The sequence below is a fragment of the Cynocephalus volans genome, chromosome 2 (genome assembly GCF_027409185.1).
Source record: "Cynocephalus volans isolate mCynVol1 chromosome 2, mCynVol1.pri, whole genome shotgun sequence".
Classification (NCBI taxonomy): Eukaryota; Metazoa; Chordata; class Mammalia; order Dermoptera; family Cynocephalidae; genus Cynocephalus; species Cynocephalus volans.
In genome coordinates, this window is record NC_084461.1 from 56,020,866 (window position 1) to 56,036,913 (window position 16,048).

Below are 16,048 nucleotides of genomic sequence, written 5' to 3' on the forward strand. Positions count from 1 at the left end.
CCATGGTTGGATTCTGGATCAAAAACATAGCTATGAAAGATATTTTGGGGACAATTGGAGAAAATTCAGTATTGATGTTGATTTCTCATGTGTGAATGTTATGATAGTTATGTGGTGTGTATCCTTATTTTTAGGAGATATAGCTGAAGCATTTAGGATCAGCAAGAAAGTTACGTATGTATGTATATATGCACACACACATTCACACCCCAACAGAGACAGAGAGAGAGAGAAAGGAAGGAAACGTGGCAAAATGTTGACTGTTGAATTCTTGGGTAAATGTATGTGGATGTTCTTTGTACTGCTCTCTCAATAATTTTAAACAGGGATCCCTTTACTGGCCAGCCACTAAAAAAAATAATAATAATAAGTATAAACAGATTTTAAATAGGTTTAAATTTGTTTTAAAAAATACATACACACACATGCAGCCATGTGACTGTTTCATCATTAGAAGTCTTCAGATAAAGAGAATTTTCCCTTCAAAAAATCACTGAATCAATTCAACTCAAACTTTTGTTGAACACCTATAATAAAATAGACCCTGAACTCGAAACCACTATATAGAGATGAAGAGGATAGCTCCTGGCTCCCCAACCTTTCATAGTCTAATAGAGAAATAGGTATGTAAATAAATAAATAGTATGATAAGTACAACAATGCAAGTATCAAAGGAAGAGGAAGCACAGAGAAAGCTGTGGTGAGCCCTATACAGAGCTGTCCAGTAGAACTCTGTGATAGAAAAGTTCCTTATCTGTACTGTAGTCCCTAGCCACATGTGACTACTAAGCACTTGAAATGTCTAGTGCAACTGAGGAACTGAATTTTTAATTCTATTACATTTTAATTACATTTAAATAGCCACATGTGGCTAGGAGCTACCATATTGGACAGCATCACTCCATAGGGCAGGGAGGGAAAGGACATAAGGGCATAGTCAGGAGGCTGAAAAGAGAAGAAATTAAGAAAGTTCCCAAAACAAGGCAACACCCAATGGAGTTTTGAAGGATGACTAGCAGTTCACCAATTAGAGAAAGTGGAAGGTAGTCTAGACAGAAGTGGGGGAACACATACAAAGCACTGAGAGATGTCCCAAAATGGTATTTTTAAAGAACTCAGCAAGTTTCACATTACATGTGCATAGAGAAAAGAACAGGGTAAGAGGAAAAGTGAAGATAATAAAGTTAAGAGAAAAGAAGAGCTTAAATTTGATCATGCAGGTATCTGGAACTACTGAACAGAAAGCAAGAGTCAGATGATCAGTTTTACATTTTAGAAAGATCCTTTTGGCAGAAGATGGGTGCGGAGTGCAAGTAGAAATGAAAGGCTGCTTTATGTCCCTCTGTACTAGTTTAGCAGAAGTTAAGAAACCAGACCAAGGGAGTAGAGAACAAATTAGCTATTCGGGAGGTTTATGGAAAAGCGAAGTATACAGGAAGATGCCCTGATCTCTGGTTTGAGATGTTGACAATAAATGAATAAAGTAGGGAGGACAGACTCAGAAAGAAGTGTGGGTGGAAGGAAAGTGGATAACTGTGTTCCCTTCTGGACAGCTTTAGATTACAACCGGCAAGCTAGGGCAAAAAGGTTTTGTGCAGCTCGCTAAAGGAAGAGAGGAGGTGTCTGAGCCTCAGAGGCCAGGAAAGAAAAGAGAAGCCAGGCCGTATCTGAATCTTCTGTGAGATGAAGCCAAACATGCCAGTGTCTGAACTAAATAACAATGTGGTCTGCGCTCTCTGCCTCTGCCGTCTGGTTATCAGAGCATAACTAATGAAATTCCAGTAGAACAATACAGTCAGAGTCTCCCTGTTTTCAGACACCCTCACTTTCTTTACCTTATTAGAGCAAAAGCATGAATATAATTTGTGTTCTATTTTTATAGAAGATAGGGCAGAAAAAAAGCACAGCTACCTCATATTTCTCATATCATGTATAAATAAGTTACAGCAAAAATCTATTCCTACAAATAAAAACAATCTTACATTGTTTTTGAAATAAACAATGAAAGTCTAGTACTATGCTGGGGACTTTATATATATTATCACTCCTCACAACTACCTGTTGAAGTGGTTAGTATCCTTATTTACATGTGAGGAAATGGAGGCATTAAAAAGATTAAGTGACTGCCCAAGGTCACATAGCTAGTAAGTGGCAGAACTGAGATTCAACTCCAAGTTCAACAAACCAAGTTACAATGCTAGTGAACTGACTGACTACATGCTGCTCATAGAAGAGGAAGAAAACAAATGCAAAATAATGAGGTTTCTGTTCCCATCTTTCTCAGCATTCCTTGTTACAATGGCCTGATGCTTCTTGATTTTCCCTTTTAAACTATGTTCTTCAACCTAAAATACCTTTCCCTCTCCACTACCCATACAAGTTCTACCTGTCCTTCAAATCCAGCTCCAACTCAAGTTTCCTATCACCTGAGAGGCCTTTCAGAGAAATTCCATCATGCTCTTCCTCCTTCTTGTGCATCTTTTATCCCATTTAATATCTTGTGTCATTCAACCATCCAGCCATCCCAGAAGCATGAACCTTCCATGTATGGGTAAAGTAATGTACTCAGCACTGAAGTCATACAAAAGAATTAAGAACATCATGTTTGTGTAGGGACAGAAGACATAGAAAGCTACTGTTTATTTCATATTATAAGTACTTGGAAGTATTTTAGACCTACACTCAATCATTTGTTGTTTTACGTACGCAAATGTTAACGTGAATGTCTGGTTGTTTCAGCATCACTGGAAATTTCTTGTATTCTGTAGCCCTCCATTCATCCAACAAAAAAAAAATTGACTGAATTTCTATAAGGCACAGCACTAGGTGCTATAAGGGATACAAATAGATACAAACACAAATATCTGCCATTCACCTGAAGATATAAAACAAATATGTATGTAAGATAAGGCAGAACATATGATAAACATATGATAAGGCAAATGATAAACCTATAAAATGTTATACATTGTGGTAAGTGCTAGAAGTATAGAAAAAAGGCAAAAATACATAATAGGCTTTCAAGGAAGGACTCAGATTTTCCTTGCATCTAAGCTGATCCTATAGCATCAGTAGGATCCTTAAAGGCCAAAATAGAAGATCAATACTAGAAAAGAAAGACTCATGCTTAAGAAATGTGCCAACAGATCATTTCCTAACAAATAAAAGTGTCACTTCTATAAAAAGTTAACTTTACTTCATCCTAGTGAGTTTAGTATGCGAAAAATATTTTCATTAGTAATAAAACTGTAAAAACTAGAAGAAAGATTTAGATTGCTATTCTGAGCTTCCAACACTTGGCAGCCAGTTGGCTGAGAAAAAAGGCAAGGGGTAGTTGACAAGACTATAGTCTATTGAGATGATTATAGCTGCTAAAGTCCCCAAAAAAAAAAAAAAAAAAACCCAAAATGATCCTAAAGCTTTATTCAGTATTTGTATTAAATATACAAATAAACTTTTCTCATTACTCATTATTAAGTAGCATGCTCTATTACTAAACTCCTCAAGGAAAAAGATACTATTTAAGTGCAAAAGAGAAGCATAATTACTGATTTCATTTTAACAATTATTAAATAGGGCCGACCCCGTGGCTCACTCAGGAGAGTGCGGCGCTGGGAGTGCAGCGGCGCTGGGAGTGCAGCAGCGCTGGGAGCGCCGAGGCCGCGGGTTCAGATCCTATATAGGGATGGTTGGTGCGCTCACTGGCTGAGCGCGGTGCGGATGACACCAAGCCAAGGGTTATGGTCCCCTTACCAGTCATACACACACACAAAAAAAACCAATTATTAAATAAAAAGCAAACATAGGTATTGCCTAGAATCTCTTCCAATACACTAGTGAATATATAACTATTTGTGAACCCCAATCTCATTAAAAACAAATTATTTATTTAGACTCACATTTTCCATATTCATAGTTAATAGTATATGGCTTATTGTGCTCTATACATAAGCAATTTTCTGATAACATTTACATCTGGTCATAACATTTTGTGACACACTAAATGTATGTATTTCAAGATTTCATGTGCTAAATTAAAAAATATACTCATCGATCAGATGAATAAAACTTGTAGAGAATAAAACTCAAATATCAAGCCACAGCTTGGAGAATTTACTCTTCACCAATTATTTGGATTTTCTATTTTTCTGGGCTAGATTATTAGAACAGATTAATATAGGGATTTTTTGTAACGAAAGAAAATGAAGGTTTCCAGTATGGCCAACTAAATTCCTCATGGATCCAACCCTTCCACAAAAAACAATTATAAATTCTGGGCAATATACAAATATTTTTTTAAAAAAAACTGGAAGCATCCCAGGTGAACATGAATAGGAAAATGGCTAAGTAAACTGCAATATATTTAAACATGATTGAATCTCAAAACCATCATGCCAAGTAAAAAAGAGTCTTACACAGAAAAATACATATGATTATTTTCATATAATACTCTAGAAGAGACAGATCTAATCTATGGTGGAAAAACAAAACAAAACAGTGGTTGCCTCTGGTGTGTGTTGAAGGCAACTGACTGTGAAATGGCATAAGGAACTTACTGGACATCTGATGGTAATTTTCAATATCGTGATAGCAGTTTAGGTTGCACAGGTGTGTGTATTTGTCAAAATGCAGTGAAAGTGCAGTTAAGATTTGTGCGTTTGGGGCCGAGCCCGTGGCGCACTTGGTAGAGTGCGGCGCTGGGAGCGCTGCGACGCTCCCGCCACGGGTTCGGATCCTATATAGGACTGACCAGTGCACTCACTGGCTGAGTGCCGGTCATGAAAAGGACGGAAAAAAAAAAAAAAAAAAGATTTGTGCGTTTTGTTGTATGCAAATTTTACCTCAAAAGAAAAGAAAGTAAACAAATACCAAACTTTACTTAATGATACTAGTGCTGTGTATTTAGGGGGAAGTATACTGATGGCTGCTTCAAAATGCATCAAAAATAAGATGGAGTAATGAATGGATAGAGGCACAGATACATGGATAAATACATGATATAGCAAATTACTAAAATATTAATGGCAACATCTAAGTATGGCTATATGACGATTTACTGTAAAATTCTTTCAACTTCCAAAATTTTCACAATAAAATATTAGGAAAAAAAGGAAATGACACTGGATTAATTCAGAAAAAGTCATATCAGACTAACATCATGTCTTTTTTATTTTAACAGGGTTATTACTAGAATGGTAAATCAGAGAAAGATAATTGACAACATATTTGGACGCTGATAAATTTGTATCTCTCTTCATAACCTGATCAGGGCAGAAAAACAGGCTGCATAAATAGCCATGATAATAGCTTTTACTCATTGCATACAACCTCTTACTAGATACTTTCCTGGAATATTTCATGTATAACTACTGTATTTGTTCACCACAACAACCCTATGAGATAAATACTATTATTATCCATGTTTTACAGAAAGGGAAACTAAGGCATAGATACTTAGGTAATTTGCTTAAGGTCATATAGTTAGAAAGCAGCAGAGCCAGAAATTAAAATCCAAAGAGTCTGGTTTCAGAACTCCTGCTTTTAACCACTTCCCTGTAAACTCTTTAGTTGACTTGTAACTGACATAAGGTAAGACATGGTACTCTTCTCAAGTTTGTGGAGGACATGAAACTGGGAGCAAAAGCAAATACATTACTTTACAGATTAATCATCCAAAAAGATTAAAGGACAGATAAATAGGAGAATGTAACAAGATAAAATTCTATACAGATAGAATATAATAATATCCTGCATTTGAGTCAAACAACCAGCTGTACTTCCGGATACCTACAAATACCTAGTACATAGCTGGTATTTAATAAGAATTTGTCAAATGAATATATGATTGAATGATAAGATAGGAAGAATGTGTGAAAAAGCAGGGCTTTAATCAACCAAAAACAAAATATGAATTTAACAAATAATGCTACAATATGCTGATATATAATTATGTTACTTAGCAGTAGGTTAAATGAGAGCCCTACAAGACTGGTCAGACCAATGCCAGGTATACTGTGTTAACCGCTGGGACCTACACTTTAACAGATATAGGTAAAGTAGAACAAGTTTCACGTGAAGGTGCAGAACTGAAAGTTGTACGTACTACCTGAGGTATAATGGAAGAAATTTCTAACATTTAATGTGGAGAAAAGAATTCAAATGAACATGGTAGCAAACTTCAAAATGTAAGGTGCTATCATGAAAAAGAATCATATTTATTCTGTAACTGCCCTTAAAAATTAAATAAAGCCAATTGATAGAAGCTACAGGAAAACAAATTCATTGTCAGTATAAGGAAGATAATAGCTATTACTTATTGTGTACAACCTCTTTACTAGACACTTTCCTGGCATATTACATATATTAACTACTGTAACGGATATAACCACAAAAGATAAGGTAGGGAAAAGGGGACTATCTCAGAAGGCAGTTCTCTGGTGGACTGGCCGGTTAGCCCAGTTGGTTAGAGCACAGCCTCATAACACCAAGGTTACAGGTTTGGATGCCTATACTGGCCAGCTGCCAAAAAAAAAGAAGGCAGTTCTCTGGAGTCTTTTTATGATGGCATAAATCCTATTCATGATGGCTCTGTCCTCATGACCTAATCACCTCCCAAAGGTCCCCCTCCAAATGGGATTAAGAGATTAGGCTTCAACGTATGAATTTTGAGGGAATATAAACATTCAGTGTATAGAAGTTATAAATAGAAAATTTAGGAGAAAAAACCACAAATGGCCAACATCTGAAAAATGTCCAACCTCACCAGAAATTAAATATAAAGTAGAACAATTAATATGAAAGTAACAATAATAATAAATTAACAATTAATAATTTGTGTACTTAGTGCTGATAAAGGGTGCAACAAAAACAGATACATTCATAAACTCCTAGAAATTAATTTTCAAAATATTTACAAGGAAGGTGGAATATCAACAACTTTTTAGATGTTTATTGTGTTAGACCTACTAAGTGCATTTCCAGGGATAAATCCAAAGTCCAGAAAATCTGAAGCACAAAAAAATTACAGAAACATGGATATTCACTGTAGCTTTATAATACTACTGGGGAAAAAAATGGAAACAACCTCAATGTCCACCTGTAGGTCAATAGTTAAGTAAATTAAGGTACATCTATCCACTTATTCAAAAATAACACCACTGAATACTTGATTGCCAGCCACAATGATAGGTGCTGGAAATATAAAAAAGAACGAGGTAGCAATAGACTAATTTGTGACCATTTAAATAAAGTTTATGAAGGATTTCAATAAAATAAGGACATGTTTATGATATGCCCAGTGAACAAAGCTAAATCTAAATTGCGTAAACTTATATAAAACAAAAATATGCCAAAATGTAAATAACAGTGATTGTCTCTGAGTGATAAGTGTATGGGTTTATTTTTTCCTCCTCCTTTGTATTTTTCTGAACTTCCCAAATTTTCTAAATAAATAAGTAAATAACTTTTACAGTTTTCCTTTAGAGCTATGGATCCAAATGTTTAAGAACTGTAAACCTGCCACAAAAGTGCCAGTTTACCTGTTGCAATAATAAACTGCATTACTGGGATCCAATTCTATTGCTTGCGTGTAACAATCCACTGCAGCGGCATAATTTTCTTCTTTCATGTGGTTATTACCTAAAACAAAGTAATCAACATGTACAGTAAGTATGATATACCAAAAAAAAAGTCTGACATAAATTTTAATCATAGAAACAACAATAACATGAAGGTCAGCCACATGATTTTTCAGTCACACTGGAGATAAATTCTATATTATACTATAGAATTGATATTCCTTAGCTTTCATTGTGTTTGAACGATTTTAACAATGCAGAGTCTTTAAAAATTACTGTTTATATACCTTATCAAATCGAGGGAAATGCAACAATTAGGACTATCCCATGGCAAAACTGAACCTCTTCTCACCTTCCTTACCTTCATCTCTCTTTTATAGCTGCCCCACCCCATTCCAGATGCAACACCCTCCCTAACCAGCATCTCATTCAGGACCTGGTTTTCCCCTCCTTCCCTGTCAAAATACACATTTGCTGAATAATCAAGGTCTTAGAACTCTGTTGTGGGTAAGCTGGTAAAACTAATCATGCTAACATGCTACTGGCAGATAATATTCTTATGTGCTATTCCTTCCAGAGACAGTCGTTTTAAAAGGGGATTTGGGGAGATTAATTTCTAAAAAGATATTATTTCAGATACCATAACTAGCCTCCAGATTACTGACTTTCAGGAAGGGCATCTGCAGATACATCTGGCAATAATTTAGCTAAGTTAACAACTGGTCAGCAAAATAAGGGATTTCCTGTGGCTATCTTTTGTATTCCATTAAATGGGTGGAAAGAAAAGTGTCCTGACCACTTATAAAAATCAGTGTCCATAATTAAAAATATTAGAACAATTGGTATTAGGAGGAAGGATTTATATCTCAAAGGCTTCTATATTCCTTCCAGCTTTCTGTATACCAGAAGCTCTACTATTAACCTTCTTCTTAATAGATGATTATTAGCTATTTAATGAGAGGAGGGGGGTATAAATTTGCAGGGAACAGGAAGGTTAAAAGAAAGGCAGGTAGATAAAAGCATCTAAAAATCATACAAAATTACCACAAATTAAGAATCAGAAATGAATATAAATAGTGACTGCTTGCTTCACTTGACTAGCCTTTAAAAAAAAAAAGGGACTGCTAATGGGTACATAGTTTCTTTTAGAGGTGATAAAAATGTTCCATAATTGATTATGGTAGTGGCTGTACAACTCTGTGAATATACTAAAAGCCAATAAATTGTTTACTTTAAAGGAGTAAAGTGTATGGTATATAAACTACATCTCAGAATCTGTTTTGTAATAAAAAAAATTAAATTGGATTCCCTTCCCCACCAAAAGAAATAAATATAAAGCCTGTAAAGAAGCTGAGAAGATAACATAGTTTTTATGATTAAGCAAAAAGTTAACAACATTAGTCCAAGTACTTATATAGATTTCTATGTCAGAGATTTTAATTTTCTGGGTTATTGAGATTTTGTTGTTGCTGTTGGGCCTTTTTATATTGGGGTAGCATTTTATTTCTATTATTATTATTATTAAAATTTTATTACATATCTTTACCTGTAAACCACATCAAATGTGTATATTCTATAATGTATATATACTTACCACAAATATATATGTATACTATAATAAAGACAATGATAAAAAGCTTCAAGTCACAAAATATTCAATATATAAAAATTCAGGCCACAAGTGAAGAAATTTGTGAAGAAAGGACATAAATATTAACAATGAAGCACTGGTACAGCACTTTATAGTTACATGGCACTCTCCTGTAAAATTGTCTCCTTTAGTTTTCACAACCCTAAGATAAATAGCTATACTTCTGTGATGTGTCAGGGAATGACAGCAAAGAACTCTTCTTAATTTCTTCTAATCTTACTGCAGCTCTTCAGAAGCAAAGTGCACAAAATATTTGAAAGCAGTGTTCCAGGGGGTTACTATCTGGCTAGAAGCCTTGAATAACACAGTAGGTAAATGCAACATGTAGTCTGAAATAACTCTATGCTTGGTGATCTACTGTGGCCATTTGTTTTCACACAAATAGCAAAATCTGGATAAAATGAACAGTTACTTGAACTTTATATGTAACATGTCTTAGATGTGACATGTCAGTGAAAACAAAGAATAAAAGCTTTTGGTTAAGGCAAAAGCAGTAAGTAACTCAGTCTACCCATGCTACCACAGTAAATGAATCTCACCCTGCACATCTCTCCCACCCTCATCTTCCTAACATTTATTATGTCAGACTCAGCATGGAATGCAATCTCCCAGTGTTCTGCCATGCAGAGGAAGTAAACATGAGGGATAAAAATAAAATCTCAATTTGCCATTTACTTAACGTTATCACCGGAGCTAAATCAAGAGAGCTGCAAAAGTAAAATGTTAGTAGAGAATATAGTGCAACACTAAAGATTTCACACACTACAAAAATCTGGGTGGGAAGAAAATCCATCATATTAAACTATTCCAATTAGAAACTAAAATATGAAAAATGCATTTATATTTGGACAGTTTAAATCCAAATTCTTTGGGGGATATTATAACTCAAATGATAATGAGGATCTGGTTGTTGCTTTATTTTGCATGTAATTTATGAAAATCAGACTATTCTAAGATTTTAAGACACTCTGGTGATATCATTTCTTGGAGGAAATAAAAAATGAAAACTGAGATCAGTCTATTTGTTGGAAACACAGCACTTTATAATGTCATCCTAAGAAGATAATTACAAAGTAGTGAAAAAAAATATAGACAAAGATATTAAGGACAGTGTTATTTAGGATTACAAAATGATATGTCTAGGCAAGTCTGTCAAACAGTACCATGTAACACTATGCAGCCTTTTAAAACAGTATATATTTATAGTCGTAAGGAGATGACCAGGCCCAAAGGACAGAAAGAGCCTGCTCCTTTTCCATATCTACTTTTTCAGACACCGAGTGATTTTTTTAAAAAATTCAGCTGTCTTTTTCAGAGTATGAATTAAAGAAAAGGCCATAAAATGGCCTATGTACAGCTTCGGAATACAGCATGATCTGTAATAACTCTCTGCCTACATACAGAACCAGGAATTTACTGGCTCTCACTCACTGCTAAAGATAAGGACCATGCCCTAAGCTTCTTAGTACAATTCTTGTAGGCCTGACCTAGCTCTCCTCTATAGTTTAAAGTGGTAAAATTGAACACAGATCCTCAACAGTGAGTTACTTATTAAAACCAAGAATGCTTCAATAGCCAGGTATTAGAAAATTCAGGAATGTAGTAATCAAATGTGCAAGCTAATAAACAGTCAAGTGCCATATGCGTGCATTAACAAATTTCAAAGAACTCAAAAACACTAAATATATGAAAGTTAAAATAACACTAACAATTACTTTCCTCTCTTTGATTAAGCATAAAGAAAACTTTAGGATTCTAGAATACAAGTAGCAAATACAGTTACAAGTAACCAGCCCTTAAGTTATTTATTCTGCAAGTTCTACTCGCAACAGATCTGCTTCTCTTAAAGCAAGCCATACCTATATTGTCCACAAGTCATTTTGTATTCCCAGGCATCTTACTCATCACGTTCATTTTTGTTTCACAAATGCCATGTGGACCTATGACAATACAGTCATGGCAGTGTAAACCAGAATTATATCAGTTGACAGTTACTTTCTCTAGAGCTTCAGAAAGCTTTGCTAAATAAGTAATTTTTGTATGAAATATTCACCTTAAATTTAGCAGTGTTTAATTAAAAAAAATTTTTTTAATATTCACCTTCATCTTTTAATTGGTCAGCTTTTCCCACATCTTCAGGCACTGTGTTTGAGAGGGGCAGAATGTCATTCTGAAATTAAATAAAAATCAGTGTACTTGCATTTAACTACATAAAAACTCATCCCAGAGTACTATAAATAAAGTAGTCATAAATTACCCATATTTTAGTAAATCATCTGTAATTCCATGTTATGAAATCTAACATATAAATAACAGTGTTAACAAGAAATAGGGGAAAAGTCCTCTCACATACTTTTATTCAAAATATGAATATGTGGAATTTTTCTAGAGAATAATAGGCAACTGTGAACCAATTTTATTTTAATTTGCTTTCCCCACACCCAGCAATCCCACTTTGTGAACAAAAAATCATATGATCAAGGGATTGTTTATATTACCGACAACTTTGAAACAAAATGTTTAATATTCTATCTAAAAGATACCCTTGTAAGTCAAAACCACAGTTTACAAAAAAGCATTTATATTATGATATTATTTAAGTACGTGTGTGCATGCACACGCACACACGCACACACACAAACAGATTGAAAATCAAAGGCTGGAATGGTGGATATCAAAAGATATTAACAGTAATTTTTGGAAGTAAAAGTTTCAGTCTTCTATTTTTCCACATTGTCCAAATTTTTAAAAGAATGAGCACATATTAACTGCATCATGAGATATTTTTAAAGTATAAAATTTCTATTTTTAGCACCTACTGTCATCCTCAAACCTCTTTTGCATTAATAAGGTTCAAACCAAAGGTTCTTACAAAAACTAAATTGAAAATTCTTGAAATATCTCGAGTGGCACTAGGAATACAATGTGTTTTTCCATTTTTGAAAGACCTTGATTTAATAGCATTGCTTTTAAACTTGACTCTGAAGTTCATAAATAAGTCTACAATTTTCAAAAAAAGCATAATTTGTGGCCATTATGCCTACATATTATATTTAAGATATATCCTCCATTACCTTTATCTTGACTAAGACTAAAATTTCAATAAAATTGATAGATCAAACATTAAACATGTACTTTGCTAATCAGACATAAATACTCAGAAGTATAAAATCACTGATAAAGTATATGGGTCTTGTCCTTATGTTTTAAAAAAATCTTTCTCTACTAATCAGTTTTCCTAAGCATAAAATATTGGAATAAAAAATATATAGAAACAAAATGGAAACCTTCATAGGTAGAGGACACTACTTAAAACTGACTGTAGCTATTTAGGGTATAATGTAGTTCAAAGACACTTTACTGCCCTACAGTACTTGCTTCTAGGGTTCCTTCTATTTTAAATCTTCCAGCAACCCTAGGCAGTTTATACATGGAGAAAATAATAAATTTTGGGAATCAGAAACATGACATGTTGAAAAATGGAAAATAATCCATTAAGTTTTCCAAATCATTCTGAATTATTTTAAAGTGCTATCATTTCACACTTTGAAAACTAATTCTCATCATTATTGAATAGATTTGAGCAGCTCATAATGTGGGGGAAAGCATTACCTACTTCAAATAAAGGGAATGAATCCATTTAGTATATAAATTTAATTAGGGGGAAAAAAAGAAAAGCAGTTTCCTAAAAATAAAATGACTGATTAAACAACCAAGTACACTTGGTGACACAAATAATTTCTCCAGTTTTAACAATCTTGATGCCATTTCAGATAAGTTTTAGACTTTTTCTGCTGTACTCTAACACAAACACATATGGAATGAAGCCAGAGCTGTACAATAGGACTAATAAAGGATTATGATACCACAAATAACACTATTGCAGATATACTATGAAACCACTTTCAATAAACCATATTTTTAAAATAGTAAGCAACAAATTTCTTAGAATTAAATGCAATCAAAGAGATACAACAAAAAGAACAAAAAGAGCTTCATTCAAACAGAGTGTAAAAGTCAGCTGGAGCTTCCTGAGAGGTTTAAAAAAAAAAGGTTCAAGTCTGGCTGGTTAGCTCACTTGGAAGAGCATGGTGCTGATAACACGAAGGTCAAGGATTCAGATCCCAGCCAGCCGCCAAAAAAAAAAGTAAGTTCTGGTCTCTTCAGTACTAAAGTACTAAGTCAATGGTAACAGCAGCTAGAGTGAGCAAATCCAAGTTCTGTCTCAAGTACAGGCCTTGGCACCTAAGAGTAAAGAACATCTGCTTCACCATAGCCATAAGCAGCCACTGAAACTGGGTTCCCTAAGGGGAGGCCACAAGCCCAGACCATGAAAGAACCAAAGCCCATCTTAGTTCCCTAATGAGGAACAGAGAGACATGTCACTGTCTATTTACGTCTTGTCATATAATTAGAATTCACCTGTTTGATGAATTAATGTGTAATTGCATTATTCTTTTTCCAAGTATTAAAAGAGGAAGTCACTCCCAAATTACCGTCATCATAGCGACTCTATTTTTTTTTTTTTTTTTTTAAAGATGACCGGTAAGGGGATCTTAACCCTTGACTTGGTGTTGTCAGCACCACACTCACCCAGTGAGCCAACCGGCCATCTCTATATGGGATCCGAACCCGGGGCCTTGGTGTTATCAGCACCGCACTCTCCCGAGTGAGCCACAGGCCGGTCCTTCATAGCAACTCTAAGAACTTCTTCCCAACAATTTCTACAAACAGAGCCTGGAGAATCCAGTCAAATGTGGTATTGTCAACAGTATACCTTCCAGGCTGAAGTATACACTACATGTTTCAGCTTCACTCCTGAATTCTTCATTATGTATTAAAGCTCAAATACAGAGTTAGAAAAATAAAATGAGTCCATGAGGCACCAAAATGTAATGAAAAAATATATGAGAGGTAAACTAAACTCACTAACCAACTCACTAATCTTAAAATATTTCAGACAATCTTATGGTCGCACTTTACTGAAAAGAGCAGAAATCAGAGACCAAGCAAACAAACTTTGGGAACAGGATCAGAAAACTTGGATTTCAGTCTTGGTTTTGTATATTGACTCTGAACCTTTCCCTGTTTTAAAAAGACCCGTCAATGGCCAAATTTGATGAAATCAGCTTCAGAAATGATGGTTTCAATTCCAAATGAATCTATTTCTGCATAGTTGCTTTCTAGACTTTAAAACTTTTGTTTTTCATTTGTATTCCATGTTTTAGAGTAACATCAATTCAGATGTCAGAAATTTACAAATACTCAGATACTGTAATGGACTTAAAAGCTCACTAAGACATATTATTAAATATAAAAGAAGGTAAAGGATGAGAATAGCTACTAATATGAAAATATGAAACACATTAAATGAGTTATATTTTAGATCCCAAATTATATCCATATAGTATATCTATCTTATACCCAGGAAGACGTTAATTACTTATAGGCTTGGCCGGTCAACGATTAACAACCCAACATAAAATTGTAGTCATACTTAGATCAGATACCAATAAGAAAACAATGACAACATACCTTACAGAAGGAATTCGTGAACATTTCTGTCAAAGGCTGTGAAACTGCTAGGTGTGTATCTTCTGGGCTGATCTTAAAAACTGTCTCCAAGCACTGAATTGCAACTTGAAATAAATTTCAATAGTGAAAAAGAAATTAACAACTTAAAAAAAGAAACAACCTTTCTTTTCCCCCTCATAGGACAGCAATCTGTGGTGATTCAGTATTTATGATCACAGAACATAAGGCAAACTAATTGGTTCAGCTGCATAGAGATTTGTTTATAAACCAGCTACTGAGGGAAGATGACTTGATTTCTTATTCCTTACTTAAAGAAAATATTATTTAGAATGTAGTTTCTCAATATATGTATGACATCATATTGTTGTTGAAGGCTACCAGAAAGAAAGAGCAAGCCATTAACAATTTACTCCCCACTACAAACCTAAAATATTATCTTTTTTTTTTTAATGTGAGAAATAGAATTCTCAATCTGACTAAAAACAGTAAGAAAAACACCATCCCTAACACATAGGAAGCACTAAGTATTAATCCTGGTGTACTTATGTGAAGATAGGTTAGTTTTAAAAAATTAATTCATGCATGCCAGTGTACCAAGCGCTTAGTATGTGTAAGGTGGCATTGTACAGTGATAGAAAAACAGCAGCAAACCTAACAGAAAAAAATCACTGTCTGCATGATGAAGCTCATATTTAATAGAAAGAGGAAGACAAACACAATAAGTAAAATATATAGCATGTTAAATGGTGATAGGTACCTCGTCTATTTTTGGTGTATGACAAGATAACAGATTGGTATGGCTGGGGTATGAACTGGGTGGGAGGACATGGTGTGAGGTCATGATAGAAAGGAAGTCTGTCATCACATACAAGGCAGCTTAAATGGCATTTTTAAAAGATTTGGACTTCATGGAATGGGCAAATGGAGAACCACAAGAATTTAGTGAAAGAGAATAACACAACTGGATTTGGGTTTAGAAGTAAAATTCTGGTAGGAACATTGAGAATGGATTAGAGAGGAAAGCTGGGTAAGAAAATGGAAGCTGAAAACCAGGTGAATTCCTACTTAAATGACAATAAACAAACCAGCAACCCTAACTAGGGTAATAACAGTGAAGAGTGCATCATCTCTCCTCTCTACATGTACCTCCGAGGGAAATGGAGGCAGATTCTCATCCTGATACTGCTCTAGTTTGAAAGGAATTCTCTCCTCCCTTGACAAGATGAGAGTGTAGCCAAAATGTCCAGTGTACTTCCAGACAGTGTGGAACAGATTTGCTTACATT

The 16,048-nt window shown here is 34.5% G+C and overlaps 1 protein-coding gene across 1 annotated transcript in view; it reads right to left on the bottom strand.

Annotated features, from left to right (window-relative positions):
* Positions 1-16,048, bottom strand: part of SGTB (small glutamine rich tetratricopeptide repeat co-chaperone beta) — a 41,372-nt gene that overhangs the window by 14,595 nt on the left and 10,729 nt on the right. The window contains exons 3-5 of the mRNA XM_063086009.1: positions 14,764-14,867; positions 11,329-11,398; positions 7,539-7,638 (exon numbers count right to left, since the gene is read on the bottom strand). Of these exons, the coding sequence (XP_062942079.1) occupies positions 7,539-7,638; positions 11,329-11,398; positions 14,764-14,867 (274 nt within the window). The remainder of the gene's footprint in view (positions 1-7,538; positions 7,639-11,328; positions 11,399-14,763; positions 14,868-16,048) is intronic.